Below are 14,172 nucleotides of genomic sequence, written 5' to 3'. Positions count from 1 at the left end.
TCAAGAAAGTATAAAAATAATCCAGGATGAAAATTGGGAAGGGTTGTAAAGGAAAGCACTGGCTCTTTCAGTCTGAATAATGCAGACCGCATTCAGGCTTTCTCCACAGAACATGACGTCTAATCCCAGCACAAGTAAATACATGGTTTTTTTCTCTAAAACAGATTTTGAAAACACACAGCTCTTGAAAGGAGACTAATTGTGCTCAGCTTCAAGTGAATAATTGAACTGTGTGGAGTTATTATTTTCCTGTCTCCTCTGTAATGATTCTTACTTATTAATTCTTAGATATTCAACTTTCAGGGTTTTTTTAGCGTCAGTCAGGCTCTGCTTCTATTGTCTGAAAAATAAAATATGTAAAGGAAAAACTGCCACAGATTTAAATACATTTACAGTATTGTAATTAAACCAATGGAAAATATGAACCATTAACTTTTTCTCTCAGGGACTCAGCCACCTATGGGATTTTTGTGCCTTTGAAGATCTCCCAAGAGATCCAGTGTGCTTTGCTTCTTCTGATTGCTATTGAAATAAAAGAAGCTTTTAGTTCTTTAAAATCTGTTGTCTTTATCTGCTACTAATTACGTAGTAAGTGCTGTGGTATCAAAACAAAAACAAGTTGCTCTTCCTACACTTATAGTTTTGATGGGATTTGCAGTTTGGCCAGTCTGACTCTTACTGTATTTGTGATCATAGTGGATTAAGGCAGATCCCTTTGGCCTGTATAAAGAACCCTCAGGGCATCTTCAAACAGTGGAAAGGGTGAATAGAAAACAGACTGGAAAAAGATGAGAGAAGGCACCTGAGAAGGCAGGTAGACTGGTCCTGAGTCCTGGGGCATAACTAATGAGACACATGCTGCTCCTTCTAGACATAAGCCTAGTGCCTTCTTAGAAGTCTCCACTAACAGCAATCATGTCACCTAATGAGGGTTTGAGTAGATTTTTTTCCTGTAAGAAATGTTTTCCTCATGGCCAACTCGCTCCACCAGGTGCCTGTGCCTTAGTCCTTAACTTGCTGCCTTTGTTGCAGGAGTAGGATGATGCCAAGTGAAAAGGGGAAGTGCTCAGGCAGTGGGAGGAAGGAGGTGGAGGGCCTTGATGGAGAGCCCTGGGAGGATTCTTTGTCATTGTGTTTCTCACTACTGATCGCTTTAACTTTCTGATACTTTTGAAAAGCTTTAGACAGATAGTAAGAGCAAAGTTTGGAATCTAAGGAGAACCTCACTCATGGGGAAATATCTGGGTCCCATCTGCAGAACCAAAACATAGTAGTAAATTGACAGAAAGACATGACCATAACGCTCTTTTCTTGTCTTTTCTACCCTCACAGATGAACAGGAGCCAGCAGTGAGCAGTGATTCAGATATTTCATTGATTATGGCAATGGAGGTTGGACTGTCCGATGTGGAGCTTTCCACTGATCAAGACTGCGAAGAGGTGAAGTCTTGAAAAACAGAGATCCAACACTAAACTACAGGGGAGGGTCACAGGGAGGGAGTGTGTCAGCTTTCTAGGATTTGGACCAGTCATGCACATGCCTCCAGAGCACTGTCACTCCTGCACACTCCATTCTGAGATGGTCATGAAAAGCAATAGCAACAGTTGTGTCTGCCTGGATGCAGTTTCATCATCTGCATACGTTCATTTTGTCCACACGGGAGATGAGCGCTTTCAGTTTACCCACGTGCTTGAGAGCGGTCATGTAACTCTTCAGTGGCTCATAAATAAGCAACTGAAAAGACAGCTTGAGTGTTTTCTACACTTGTTCGATTGGGTTTTGTTTCTTTGTTTTGAAAAGACGTCCATTTGTTACGTTTGTTTGGTTGGTTATAGTTTGTTATGGATGGACACTCTGTTTTTATTGACTGACCCCAGCTTTTTCAAGAGTTCAGTCCAGAAATCTGAATTCCCATTCACTGGTCACTTCATGATCTGACTCCAGGATTTATCATTGCCTTGTTTTTTCTGCATGAAGTACACATGGCTTCAGAAGGATGGTGCACCAGCACCCTGCATTAACGTGAAGTCTGCTTTCATTAAGTGGGAGCCTTGGAAATAGTATATGCTGAAGGCCTTTATTTGTAGGATAACTGCAAGTTAACAGAGATTGTTGATATTTGGGTTAAAACTCCATTGTATTGGCTTTTATGTAGAGGTCTGTTCTAGACAAGTATACAGTGAGAAGGAGAGAAAAAAAAAGCTTAAAGCTTTACTCCATCCTTGTAGTCCTTTGCTATATTTTATGCCATTAGCAGTTGTCACTACAGTAATGGCCTTCCTACAGTTCAGTAGCTGGAAAAGAAGATCTAGTATAACATCATGTCTCTTCTTAATTTTGCAGACTGACTGGTAGGCTAAAGGAGTGTCTGAGAGGTTTCCAGAGGCTGCTTGTTGACAGCTGTGCATTATGTGGATGACAGTGTTCTTAGAAAGGGTCTGAAGATGCTGATATCAGCATCAGAAATTGCTAATGAAGCAGGAGGCAGCTGGTTGAAATGTTTGCTTCCTGGTTTGTTTGTGGTTTTTTCTTGGTGTTTTTCACTTCTTACTTTTTAAAACTTGTTACCCAACACAGGAGTTCAAGTGGTTCCTTGCCCTCCAGGGTCCCTGTCAACACTGTGGCAAACAGAATACTTGCATTTTGCATATAGATACATGTACCAAAAAACATTGGGTAAAGGGGAGGGAATGTGAAAATAAACAGAACTAACATAAATCAAAATGCCTAAGTAATAATGGCCTGCAATGATTATTTAGTTCATCCTGAGCTCTGGTTTTCATGGGAAAGCTTATATCATTACTTGTTCAGTGTATGATTTCCTTTTTCAGTCAAAATACTCAACTGTGAAGAAGCATTTTTAGCTTACTGTTACACAAGAGTACACGGTTTCTGTTGACAGTCAGATGATTTGAATCACATTACTGCCTCCTGCGTCAAGTCCATAGAATCAACAATTCATCTTACATTCAATTTCATGGCGAGGTCAAACATTTTGACTTGATGGTGCCATGGCAGCATCTCAAAATGCAACTATTAGGGTTCTTGCTGTGTTTAATCTCCTTTTGGATTTACTTGTTAATCGTGGAGACCAACTTCCAGCCAAAATTTGGTTTGTCAGATCTTATTCAGGAACAAATATGTTTAGAACTATCCCTAAAATTTTGGCTGACTTGCTTCTTTAGTACAGGAAGAAGGAAAAATTATACTCCATCCTTTTCGGTCCAGTTAGAACTCAATTCATTTTATAGCTTAATTTTTTTTATGTTCTTAGCCCCTGAATTACAGGGTAACTTTGAGGCGAAGGAGCACAGCCTAATCATCCTTCAAAACCATGATCTGGAAACGTGCAGTTAGATTTTTATAAGCCATTTGAAAGGACATCTCTACTTAATTAAGGAGATGCTGGAAATCTGCTTTGTTTAAAAAGACAGAGATCATTCCAAAGGGCGCAGCTAGGTCAGTTTTGCCAGTATGTGTGGTTCTGTGATCGTATTTTCCTTATTCTTTAATGTCTCCTCTATTCCTTGCTGCTATGGGAAAGGTCCACAGCATCAGGAGGACCAATGCTGAGATTCACCCCTACGCAAGAGAGTTTGCACAAGGTACTGCATCAGCTCCACTTAGGCTCTGGAAATAATGCTGAAATGGGATTTAAGTGGTGCTTACAGCACCACTGGCCCTTCACATAGGAATGAAATTCATCTCGAATGACGGCAGGGGAAAGAGTGAAGTTGGTTATACACAGTCAGGTCTCCCAAGGGGAACTGCACACACTGGTACAATTTCTTCTCTAGTGCTGGAGCCTGGGTGCTACATGTCACAGGAACATCACGAACACAATGTCTGAGTTGTCAGTAATCCTTTAGCATCCACCCGCTGCAGCGCAGCACACAGACAAAATACTCTTGGCTGCACTGCTTGAGTTTTAGAGAAGCTGTCACAAAGTCTTTGTTTTATTTCACACTGAAGTTAATTTCACAATTAATTAAGTTAATCTCAATAGATAGATTGACCTATTATCTGTTGCCATAGCAGATTCATCCACGACACAGCAGAGCAGTGAGGTCTGTGGAAAAGCAAGACAGTAGATGAAACTCCCAGCTGACACTCAACTGGGTCCTTTGCCCAGCAAAATCATTGGAGGGAGCTGTGCTCAAAGGGGCATCACATAGATGGTAACTGAGATCCTGCCCTTATTTCTAGGAGTTGGGGAAGGATTTCAGGGAGGGATCACGCTGTGCATGTTCTTTTCCTGAGTATCCCATACCAGGTGTGGTCCCTCAGGTTCCGCAGGTGGCCACTGGGAGGGTGCTAGGCTGAGCGAGACATTTACACATATCACCATATTGTAGTCTTCCAGAAGAGGCACCCTAGCAAATCCGAGTCAGGAGTCAATCTGCTTTTGTTTTCCCTGTTCTACCTGTGGTTTCACTCAGGAAATACGTTTTTCCATCTCTGTCCTCAGGTGTTCTACAGCTCTGGGCACTGTTAAGCAGTAGCAAGTAGAAAGCCAGGTTACACATCACTGAAGCCAGAATTTAGGAAAGCACTTAAGTAAATGATTTATTCTGTCCTTCAGAAAAGCACTTGCAGCTAATTTTGGACTTGCACCAAAATCATGTTATTTTCAACAGGTCTAGGAGAACAATTAATTCCCTCTGTCAAATGGAAATATTTTTCTAAAGCAGAACCTGGCTGACAATATTCTTTGTATATATAACCTCTGAAATGCCTTGGAAGTTTGAGGTGCTTCATAATGACTAAGACCCCCAAGTGTATGTTTGTAGCACATATGAAAGCCTTAATTCTGCAGATCTGCATGCCCATGTACTATTTTGCTTACACGAATCTCTGCACTAAGATTTCCTCACAGGGTACAATTAAACCTCCCGATTTGCAGCTTTGAGCAAGATGAGTCCCATCCTGTGAGTTGTGCAAGTCCTCAGTACTGCTGCCTGCTAAGCTTGGACTCTGGAATTAAATACGTAGGGCTCAGATGCCAGGGACAGAGCACTGCCTGTTCAGAAGGGAAAGCAGCCTTTAGCATGCAGCCAGGAAAACACAAAATCCTCTGGTGCCCTCTGATGAACAAGTGTTCATGCATGTAGTTCTGCAGGCTCATGCTGTGACTTACACCGGGGCAAAGGGGCACCTCCTGCACAGGGCTGGTGGCCAAAGTAGGGATAGTGCAGCTCTCGAGAAAGGCATTTTTGTCATTAAGCTGATCTTGTGTCTCTGAGCTTTTCCTGCCCTGTCGTCTGAGGCTTTTCTCTTTTCCATGAACAAGTTGTAGGTGGGAGAAGCATTCATCTTAGCGAGGCTCATCTCCACTCATGCTAAAGTGGTTGCAGGGTGAAACTTGGGCAGAGGGAGACTGCCCTCTGGCTGTCCTTTGATTTTCATGGGTTTCACTGAACTGCTTTCCAAAGGCCTGTTCAATAGGACACAAAAAGTTGTATAGGAGAGTTTTGCACTCATAAATGACCTAATGCGTGCATGCAGATGTGCAAGGTGCCAGTTCCACATCCCCTCCCCATGGCTGACTTGTTCTGGTGAGGATTGAGATCTGACACTTCCTGAGGGTTTGGGGTGTTTTTTTATTTTCTTACTGCTTCAGAGCCTTAAAACCAGGATCAGGTCAATCACAGTGCTATAGTTCATTCTTTAAGCATTCTGTAGAATTATATTACCATGAATGCGTATAAAAGTGTATTGGTAAGACTATACAAACCATACTGTAGTGGAAACAGAAACAGCTGTCATTTTTATATGACTTTTTATATGGGGGAGATCGTGGCACTAAAGAAAAAGGCTTTCTAGAGGCAGTTTGGGAAAAAGTCCATATGATACGAGCTCCCTCAGATCTCACTGCTTCAGTGACCCCTAGATCAGATCCAGAGGAAGCCATTGCAAGGAGAGCAGTGCTTAGTCTTACTGAATGACTTGTTTGGGATACATTTTTACTTTGTTATCTAAATGAACCCAAGCACAGAGACAGATCCAGCTCTGAATTTGATCTGTCTCAAAGAATGTGCATTGTGATCCAGTTATTTTCCTTGTCAAACCTGTTAACCCACCTTCTTTTTCCCCCTTGCTAAAGCAGAAGAAGTGCTTATCCAGTTTGAAAAATGTCTATCTCAGAAGACCTTTGCATATGGATAGGCTGCCCTGGTGGGTATCTGCAGATCACGTTTCTGTGTACGTTTACTCATCAGTACGACACAGTTGCAGATTATCCATAGAGTCTGTTTTATTTGTTGTTCGTGTTAAACCTGCAGTTGTCATTTAGATTTTCCAGAGTTTTGCCTTACAAAATTCTCCTTTGAATGTACGCCACAGCCCTTTGAGTAGATTCTGTGATTAAAGGACGAAGATCAGGGCACAAGTCTTTAAATGTAGATCTCTGGATTGCAAGTCCAACTTCCCAGCTGGGAATCTCCCAGGCTCTGTTTCCAAGAGTCTCATTCCTTTGTGATCTCTGTCCTTAGAAGAGCTCATGACTAAGCGTATAGTTTGTAATAAGCAAGGATAAGAATTTATAGGCTGTGCAAGCCAGGAAAACAAATAGTCATTTATTGATTTATGTTTATTAGCAATAATGGACTTTTTTAAACATTTGTTGTTCTTGTGGATCCCTGTTCTTGAGCCACTCTACTAGGAATAGGGGCCAGGACACACTGACTCTCTAAGCAGAAGAGGGAGGGCTTGGATTGCTGTTGGGATGCACCCATTTCCAGTTCCACAGGACTGAAATGGTGGAGAAACCCATCTGGTTCCTTCCCAGTCCCTCTCACAGATGTCTGCTCTGGTGTGAGCCTTAGTTGCAGGGGAAGGAGACAGTGGGATCAGACTAATGCTGTGCTACTTTGTCTCTTGCATTTTGTGCTGCCTGCATCTCTTGTAGCAGGTTGGATTGCTGTGGTTGAGCACAGGGGAGAGGAGCCAGCCTAACTTCAACTTAATCACAGATGGGCCAGGGGTGTTGGGCAGACTCAGGGCAGCTTAGCTTCTTCATAACCAGGGCTGATCAGGATTGCTGCTTCACTGAAGAACACTGAGCGTTAAGTCATTTTTCTGATAGATGCAAAACGCGTGGGTGTATATGGGGCAGCCAGCGCGACACAAACGAATTGGCTTCATTAACGCAAGCAGTGAAAAACAGTGACATGAAATACTGTCGGGGCAGGGAAATGAGGGTGGAGGTGTTGTTTCACAGGCTTTTGTGAATAGGGACGACTGATCCAACGCAAGCGCTCCTTTGACTTTCCCAAGCTGTTACCTGAACTAATTGATAGTTTCGCAGTTGAAAGAGGAACGCCAGATGGACTTTTTAGCCTGGATTTGTTTGTGTGGCAGATGGCAGCTGCCGGCTGGGACGGGGAGCGAGGGAGAAGGCAAGGCCACCCCCACCACACTGGACACCCGCTCAACTCCCTCCCTCTGCTTTGGCACTTATTTCTCTAGGGAAAAAAAAGCCCTTCCAAGCAGGAGCTGTATTTCAAAGGGAGAAATAGAGAAGAAAAATGAATGAAATATGTTGTGGATTTTGAATGAAAAGCCAACAGATGAATTTTCCATCTGAAATTAATCTTGTCTCAACTGTTTTAATTGTGAGCCAGTGGAAGTTATTTCTTTCTGGAGTGGATGCAAAGAAAAAAAGGGAGAGAGAAAAAAAAAACAGAAATAGCATTTTCCCATTTTTGTTCATTTCTCAAATCTTCAGTCCTGTGTAGCTTGAAAAACAATAGCAAGATCGAGATGCTTGTTTGCTCTGAATGTATATCTGAATGTTATTTCAGATGTCAAATACCTAAATGTTTTGTATGTGTACGTAATACCGCCCTTCCTTCTTGTTTCATGTTAGGAACCTGAAATGACTCTACCATTTTATAATTAGAAATGTAAAGAGGGGACAGCGGGTGGGAGGGTCTGTTATTTTTATAGCAAGATGTTCCTTGTATTTAGTGAACATTTAAAATGGTTTTGTACTTGTCAAAATATACATTCCATCCATTTCCAGAAGAGGATCATTTCTATTGAGTAGTTTATAAGCAAACCAAAAAACTGTGGTGTCCCATTTGTACGTGGTTCATGAACAGAGCAGAAGTATCCTAGTTTTCAGTGATGGCTCCAAAGCTTTTTCCAGCCATGTCTCTTTTCACATGCTGCAGAGCCATACCAGCAAATGCTGACGTTAAGAAAGAAAAAAAAAACCCCGAGTGAAATAAATACCATATGGATCAGTGCACAGCTTATCGAAATCACTTCCAGCTTGGAGACAATGGTCTGTCCCAGTGGAACAAGGTAATCAGTCCCGCTCCGGATGCAGGACTGTATTTACTGCTTCTGCCCTGGCAGGCTGGGGGGTGACAGGGCTGTCACACTTGGCACCGTGGCCCCTCTGGCTGGGAGCCTGGTTCTGGCTGAAGCTGGTTTGCTGGTAAGGCAGTTGGTTCCTGCAGGCTGACCACGTTGTGGTTCTTCCGACTGTGGAAACAACCCTTCATCTCCACGTTAAAAACCAGTTCCTTCCTCAGCCAGCTGCATGTTGGTTTGCGCAACACCCAGCAAAGACCATGGCAAAATCACAGTGGCATTTACATAGCTCTTTCTCTCATAGTCAGCTTCCTCCCCCCCCTCCCCGGCTACCTGTGACTTGCTGCCAAAACAGTGCAGTAGCAGTTTGTGAAGCGAGCCTTTTTTTCTAGCATTACTTTCTGTACAGTATTGCAAATAGACTTTAAGTCTGTGCCGATATTTTATAACGTCTACATCTTCCCCTCCAATGCACTTTATCTCTCTTGAAAAATGTGGGAGTCGGAGAGCTACCATCTTAAAGGGATTTGCCTGAAATCATGAGGCACACACTTTTTATTTTGCTTCCTTCTTGCTTTGTTATATACTGTAAATGCTGAAGAGCATGGACAGTGACTCAGCTGGGGGAAGTACCAAAATGTTGAGGGTAATATTCAGAAGCATTATTCAGTAGTACAACATGGCTATTTTTGTTATATAGAGGATTATAATGTAAATATGTGAGACTGTGTTATTATGTACTAGTAAAATATTGCAACTCTCAAAGTTAAGATGGTGAATTCCAAGGAATTTTATTGCAAGTTTTTTAATAAAACGAATCTGATTACTGTGTCATGTGTATTTTCTAACAGACTGTGTTAAACTGGCATTTCCTGATGTGGGAAACATGCGTGTTCTTTCTTCCTGAACTCCACCACTTCAGACTGGTGTTCACAGAAGGCAGAAGCTACAGCAGGAAGGGACCCAAGTGGCAGCCTGGCCTTCATGACACCACTTCAGCCCCAGTCGCTGCTCAGGTCCTCCCTGTCCTTCAGCTGCTTTTGATCAGAATGCAGTGGCTGTTTGAGTTAAATGCCTCCACTTCCCCACCCCAGGTGCTGGGCATAATGTGTTAAACCAGCTTTAAACAGTGACAGCTCTGCCATGACCCAGTGGGAATGGTAGCAGTGGTGTGAGGGGTCATCAGCTGCTGCTCTGCATCCCTGGGAGCAGGGGGCCACAGGAGAGGGATGGTGGCTGGCCAGCATAGGTGTGCTGCCTACAAGAGGTTCAAGGCCCAGCAAAAATCCTGCCTAAAACAATTTAAGAGACTTGAAGTTTTCCAGCATATACAACAGAAGGCAGACAGAAATCCCTGAGGGGGGTCAAATCCTGGCTTGAGCCAGGGCCCAGCCATCCCTCATCCTGGCCCACATTTTGTGCTTGCCACCTGGTGCCTCCAGCACGGATGCCTCTCACCTACCTGCAGCAGTACGTTCAAGGCATCAACAGCCAAATTGGTTGGGGCCCTAACCTGGATTTCACACAGGAGTGAGGAAGGCAGCCGCCATAGGCTAGATCACACATAGCTCCCCTGCGCCTCCTTGCTCCCACCCTCCTGCTGGGCTTTGTTCTTGATGTTCATGACAGAGGGGCAGCAGGCAAGCTCAGAGCGAGAAAACCACGTGATTTAACATTGGCTCTATCATAGAACCAGCTAGGTTGGACAAGACCTTTAAGATCATCAAGTCCAGCCATTACCCCAGGACTGCCAAGTCCATCCCTAAACCATGCCACTAAAGGCCTCTACTACATGTGTTTTGAACACTTCCAAGGGCAATGATGCCACCACTTCCATGGGCAGCCTGTTCCAATGCCTGATTACACTTTTGGAGAAGAAATTTTTCCTCATATCCAATCTAAAACTCCCCTGGCACAGAGTGAGGCTGTTACCTCTTGTCTTATCACTTATGACTTGGGATAGGAGACCAGCCACCTCCTCACCCCATCTTCCTTTCAGGTAGTTGTAGAGAGCAGTAAGACCCCGCTGACCCTGTCTTCCCCAGACCAAACAACCCCAGTTCCCTCAGCCATTCTTCATGAGACTTGTGCTCCAGGCCCTTCACCAGCTTCATTGCCCTTCTCTGGACCCACTCCAGCAACTCAAACTCGCTCTCAGCAATGCCAGAAATTACTTTTCTCCTCCCAACCCATGTCAGCTAGTTGGCAGCACAGCCTGGAGCTCGCCGTCCCACCAGCCCTGTTCCAAGGGCAGAAGCCCCACGCCAAAAGCATGGACGGCCTTCAGAGGGGGACTGCAGGTATTGCTAGCCGAAGAATCTGCTCCCGCTCTTCCCCATGTCTCCCTCCCTGCCTGCTGCTTTGTTCTCTGCCTTCCTTTAGTGACTGTCCCAGGGAGCGATGGGGGCCGATGCTCCTTGGCAGGCAGCTGTGGCAGTTGCTATGTGATCTGCACACACAACACAGCTGCTGTGCCTGCTGCCGGTCCCGAGTCGCGGCGCACAAGTAACACAGCGGGGAGCTGCTGGGAATGGCAGCGGGGCTATAAATAACATGGGGCGTAAGGCAATTCATTCCAGGATGCAACGCATACTTGGGGCTTGTGTTACATCACTCCCAGCTCTATATGGGAATCGTTTCTGGTCAGAACATGGAACTAAAGCTGCGCAGCTCTATGCTCTGTTGTGGTTTTTTTTCTCCCAGAAGGGATAAGCCAAATTCACTCTTGTGATTCAAGGAGGTGACCCTCAGACCCATCAATGGAGAGGACTCGGGATTCAAAGGGCATTTATCCACGATTGCACTGTGCAGTGATTTATACAACCCAGAATTCCCTCTGTCCCGTGATACCCAAACCATGCTAGGAAAGAAAGCAAGCTTTGTGCTGCACACTTGAGGGTACCCAGTGGGGAGCTGCAGTCATTTGTGCAGGGTTTTAGGAGCCACATTGGGAAAACTACGAGAAGGCAGATCCACAATGCGGGGAGATCACGTCTGCAGGCATCCCAAAGAGAATAAGAGGCTTTCACGGCCCAGAAGAAATCTAATGGGCTGGTGCATTTATCATAGATAAGCCATAGGAAATCTGTGCTCAGTGAGGGTGTAATTCTGCAACACACATTCCTTTGATCCCCGTGCAAACAAGCTGCCAGCAAACCCTGGCAGCAGCAGAAGCAAGCAAAGTGACACCACCGTCATGTGCCTTGTCCACACTTCACTGCAGTCAAAGTGGACCTGGGAGCACAGGCTTGCACAGGGAGGCCAGCAGCGATTCGTGGTGGCTGCAGCCCAGGCAGACGTCCCTTCTCCTGCTCCAGCTCGGAGGCATGGTAGCTCCTGGCAGAGGGACAGAACAGCCATCTGGGAGCGGGAACGCCTTAGACATGTTGGCAGAGCCCCAGAGCTCATCTGTCAGAGCCTGCAGCTCAGACGAAGTCGTTCCTCTGTCCCTGCTTGGGGCAGCCGTGCTGGCTCAGACCAGCAGCCTGCCTCACCTGTGTCTGACAGCGAGACTGGGAGCAGGCACACACAGAAGAGTCACACCGGGGCAGCCGCCCCTCTACATACATACGTCACTCCTGGCTTTGCAGAGGTCTGAATATATCCCTATGGTGTCAGTGATTCCCAGGGCAGGGGCACAGTGTTCCATTCCTTGGCATGTCCTTGCTGCCTTTCTCCAGACCTCTCTGCACTTAACTGCATGGCGGGGGGGGGTGGTCCCAGCCAGAGCACACCACTAGGCAGGGAGGATGGAGACAAGCCCCATGGTGGGAACAGAGACAAGGTATCACCCAGCGCAGTGACAGGAAATGCTCCCAGCTCCCGTGGGCTTTGGAAGTTACCTGCATGCACCAGCCCAGAGCACAAGCACTGCACCCCAGCCAGGTGCCCTGCAGCTTCCCCCAAGGACAGGGGTGCCCAGGGGTGCCAGCCCATATGGTGTCTCTTACGGTGGTTGTGATATTTCATAGAACCATGGAGTGGTTTGTGTTGGAAGGGACCTTAAAGCTCATCCAGTTCCAACCCCCTGCCACGGGCAGGGACACCTTCCACTAGACCAGGTTGCTCCAAGCCCCGTCCAACCTGGCCTTAAACACTGCCAGGGATGGGGCAGCCACAGCTTCTCTGGGCAACCTGTGCCAGTGTCTCACCACCCTCATAGTGAAGAATTTCTTCCTGATACCTAACCTAAATCTACCCTCTTCTGAGTTCAAAGCCATTCTCGGTTGTCCCGTCACTACACACCCATGTAAAAAGTCCCTCTCCAGATTTCCTTGGGCCCTCTTTAGGCACTGGAAGCTGCTCTAAGGTCTCCCTGGAGCCTTCTCTTCTCCAGGCTGATCAAGCCCAGCTCTCTCAGCCCATCTTCATAGCAGAGGTGCTCCAGCCCCCTGACCATCTTCATGGGTGTTTTCTGCCAAGCCTCAGGTTCTGGAGGCGAAGGCGGGAGGGTCAGAGCGGAGGCAGGGCGAGGTGAGGTGGCAGCCGAGGCGGCTGGGGTGAAGACGTTTCCAGAACCCGAGCGATAAAGAGGCGTGTATAGCTCCGGAGTGCCGCGGGCCGGAGGCACGACGCTCACCGCGTCTCTCCAGCAGGAGGCTCCCCCGCCCCGCAAATGCACCGCCGGGGCTGCTTCAGAGTTCACAGCATCACAGAGTGGTTTGGGTTGGAGGTGACCTTACAGCTCATCCCGGTTCCACCGCCCTGCACGGGCAGGGACACCTTCCACTAGGGCAGCCCTTCATTTGCCGAGCTAAATCAGTGAATATTTACCGTGTTGAGCGAGTGAAAGGCACCCTGGGGAGCTTTTCCCTGCTCTTCCTTCTGCGCTCTCCCTTGCTGGGAGAGAACAGCCTGGGGTCCCTGCCATCACCTCCAGCCAGTGACGCCCAGGAAAGCTCTAAGTGCAACTGGGTTTGCGCGTCCATCTGCCCAGTAGCCAGCAGGTCTGGCAGAGGGGAGCGGGACTGCTGCCCTGCTCCACAGGCAGGAACGCCGAAGCAAAACCCAACAGGGGCACCAGCTGACGGCGGCTTGAGCAGCAGGATGGGGACAGGAGTGGGGCTGAAGACCAGCACTGCAGCACCACTACAGCCCAGCCATCTGGGTGAAGGAGATGGCATGTTTTAGCTGCATTTTAGCTAAAGGACTGTTACTAAAGCAAATCGGTTGAAATTCTGTGCATGCACTTACACTGTTTAAAAGCAGGTTATTTTGGTGCGTTTTTGGCTACCGTTCAAGGAGGAAGAGACCCAGGCATGAACTGACAGAATCACCCTGCATGGGGAATTGTACTTGAACAGGGACTTTGCAGGGGGAAAATCCCAAATTGAAGCGTGATGCCCATTGTAGGGTGCTGGATCTCACATCCTATTCCAGCCTAACCATGAAAAACCCCCACAGACACTTTTAACGGGACACAATTCAACTGAAATCCAGATCCACTTCAGTACCATTTATCATCTCAGCTGACATCCTCAGCTATCCAGACTGAACTGCATGCTTGCAGGTCTAACACATACTGGTGGTAGAGCTTCAAGGTGAAAATTACTTCACCCCATAACCCCAGTGTGCATTTCCCTTCAGAGAGACACTTGGCAGTGGCTATGCTCTCCCAGAGAATGTTGTTTCCACACGGGCAGCTCTGGAGGAGCTTTGGGGAGGCAGGAAATGAGTTTTGCTTTCAGCCTGGCTCAAGTGTGAGAGGCAGGGAATACCAAGAAGGATGAGGAGAATTGTACAAAGGTGTGTTACTTACAGTGCTGCTTTGTTTGAAATAATTGTCCTAAAGGACAATAAAGAAGTGAATTTTCTTAGGGAAAATTGACCCGCGCTGACTTCCAGCTGTGAAAC

General features: G+C 46.5%; 1 protein-coding gene across 2 annotated transcripts in view; it reads left to right on the top strand.

The window, feature by feature from the left end:
* RNF150 (ring finger protein 150) overlaps positions 1-14,172 on the top strand; it is a 141,627-nt gene that overhangs the window by 113,815 nt on the left and 13,640 nt on the right. Inside the window, exon 7 of one of the 2 annotated variants that reach the window (XM_062637252.1) lies at positions 1,333-1,439. In XM_062637252.1, coding sequence (XP_062493236.1) covers positions 1,333-1,439 — 107 coding nt within the window. Of the gene's footprint in view, positions 1-1,332; positions 9,146-14,172 lie in introns of those variants that run through there. The other variant, XM_062637253.1, reaches the window with a different exon arrangement.

This window comes from Pezoporus occidentalis, unplaced genomic scaffold (assembly GCF_034315485.1).
Source record: "Pezoporus occidentalis ecotype Australia unplaced genomic scaffold, CSIRO_AGI_Poc_V1 ctg51, whole genome shotgun sequence".
In the NCBI taxonomy this organism is placed as follows: Eukaryota; Metazoa; Chordata; class Aves; order Psittaciformes; family Psittacidae; genus Pezoporus; species Pezoporus occidentalis.
This window is presented reverse-complemented; position numbering and strand designations above follow the sequence as displayed.